The sequence below is a fragment of the Myotis davidii genome, unplaced genomic scaffold, assembly GCF_000327345.1.
Source record: "Myotis davidii unplaced genomic scaffold, ASM32734v1 scaffold299, whole genome shotgun sequence".
Taxonomy (NCBI): Eukaryota; Metazoa; Chordata; class Mammalia; order Chiroptera; family Vespertilionidae; genus Myotis; species Myotis davidii.
In genome coordinates, this window is record NW_006293088.1 from 9,249,011 (window position 1) to 9,250,273 (window position 1,263).

At 69.5% G+C, this 1,263-nt stretch overlaps 1 protein-coding gene across 5 annotated transcripts in view; it reads left to right on the forward strand.

Moving 5' to 3' along the window:
• The first annotated feature begins 6 nt into the window (after positions 1-6).
• The window catches only part of TNFRSF25 (tumor necrosis factor receptor superfamily member 25), a 4,371-nt gene continuing 3,114 nt past the window's right edge, over positions 7-1,263 (forward strand). For all 5 annotated transcript variants that reach the window (XM_006766756.2, XM_015565918.1, XM_015565919.1 and 2 more), the window contains exons 1-3: positions 7-439; positions 556-690; positions 976-1,143. In XM_006766756.2, coding sequence (XP_006766819.1) covers positions 286-439; positions 556-690; positions 976-1,143 — 457 coding nt within the window. In that variant the 5' untranslated portion in view covers positions 7-285. The remainder of the gene's footprint in view (positions 440-555; positions 691-975; positions 1,144-1,263) is intronic.

The window sequence follows — 1,263 nt, forward strand, 5'->3', positions numbered from 1 at the left end:
AGGAAGTGCCCGGCCAGGGTCCCTGAGGTCTGGAGGCCCCGGAGGGAGGGAGACAGCGGGGTCCCTCGGGCGGGGGTGGGGCTGCCTGTTTCCTGCTGGAGGGGCCCTGTGAGGGGCTGGGGGAGCCCTCCTCTTGCCCAGTCGGGCCTGTCTCCCTGTCTCATCCCCACCCCCTGGGCACCCCTTCTGCCCAAGAACCTGAGAAGTGGGCTGCCCTGAGGGCAACATCCCGGGGGCCTCTGACGCTGGGAGACTGGGCAGGGAGAGGCCCCGCGTGGGGAAGCCATGCTCACGCGGGAGCCAGCAGCCCCTATCTCCCAGGCCCTCCTGCTCCTGCTGGGCGCCCAGGGCCGGGGCGGCACCCCCAGCTCCAGGTGTGACTGTGCCCCCGACTCTCGGAAGAGGACGGATCCACTCTGCTGCAGGGGCTGCCCGGCAGGTGATCCGGGTTGGGGTGGCGGGTTGGGGGGAGGCTGGGAGAAAAATGGGGAGCACAGGGAGGGAGGGAGGGAGGCGGGAGCCCCTCTGACTCTGACCCCAGCCTGGGCCCCACAGGGCAATACCTAGTGGCCCGCTGCACAGAGCCCTGTGGCAACGCCACCTGCGTCCCGTGCGCCCAGGGCACCTTCCTGGCCCGGGAGCACCACCATGAGACCAGCTGCGCCCGCTGCCAGGCCTGCGACGAGCAGGGTGAGGAGCTGCTGGTGTCCGGTGGGGCCCTGAGGACAGACTGTGCCCGCTTCCTTCTGCAGGAAGTGGCTGGTTTGGGCCACCGCCCTCAGGCCGCTCTCCTGACCCTGCCTCAGGGTGCCCTTCCCTCCAGGCCGCCATCCTGTCTGCACACCTCAGGCCTGGTCTGTGGGGTGTGCGCTTCCCTCTCCCCTGGGGTGGCCCTGTCTCTGGTTTATCCTGTCTCTGTTCTTCCGGGGATCTGCCCCTAACGGCCTCTGCTCCCCCCTCTCCCTGCGCCCCCAGCCTCCCAGGTGGCCCTGGAGAACTGCTCGGCAGTGGCCGACACCAGGTGCGGCTGCCCACCAGGCTGGTTTGTGGAGTGCTTGGTCCCACACTGCATCGGCGGCGCGCCCTTCCTCTGCCACCCGTGCCTGGACTGCGGGGCCCTGCACCGCCACACGCGGGTGCCCTGTGAGTCCCCCCAACACGGGCTATTGACCCCCGCCTCCCTCCTCCCATCTTGATCCCCCCACCGCCTCCCTCTCTCCCATCTTGATCCCCCCACCACTTCCCTCTCTCTCATCTTGATCC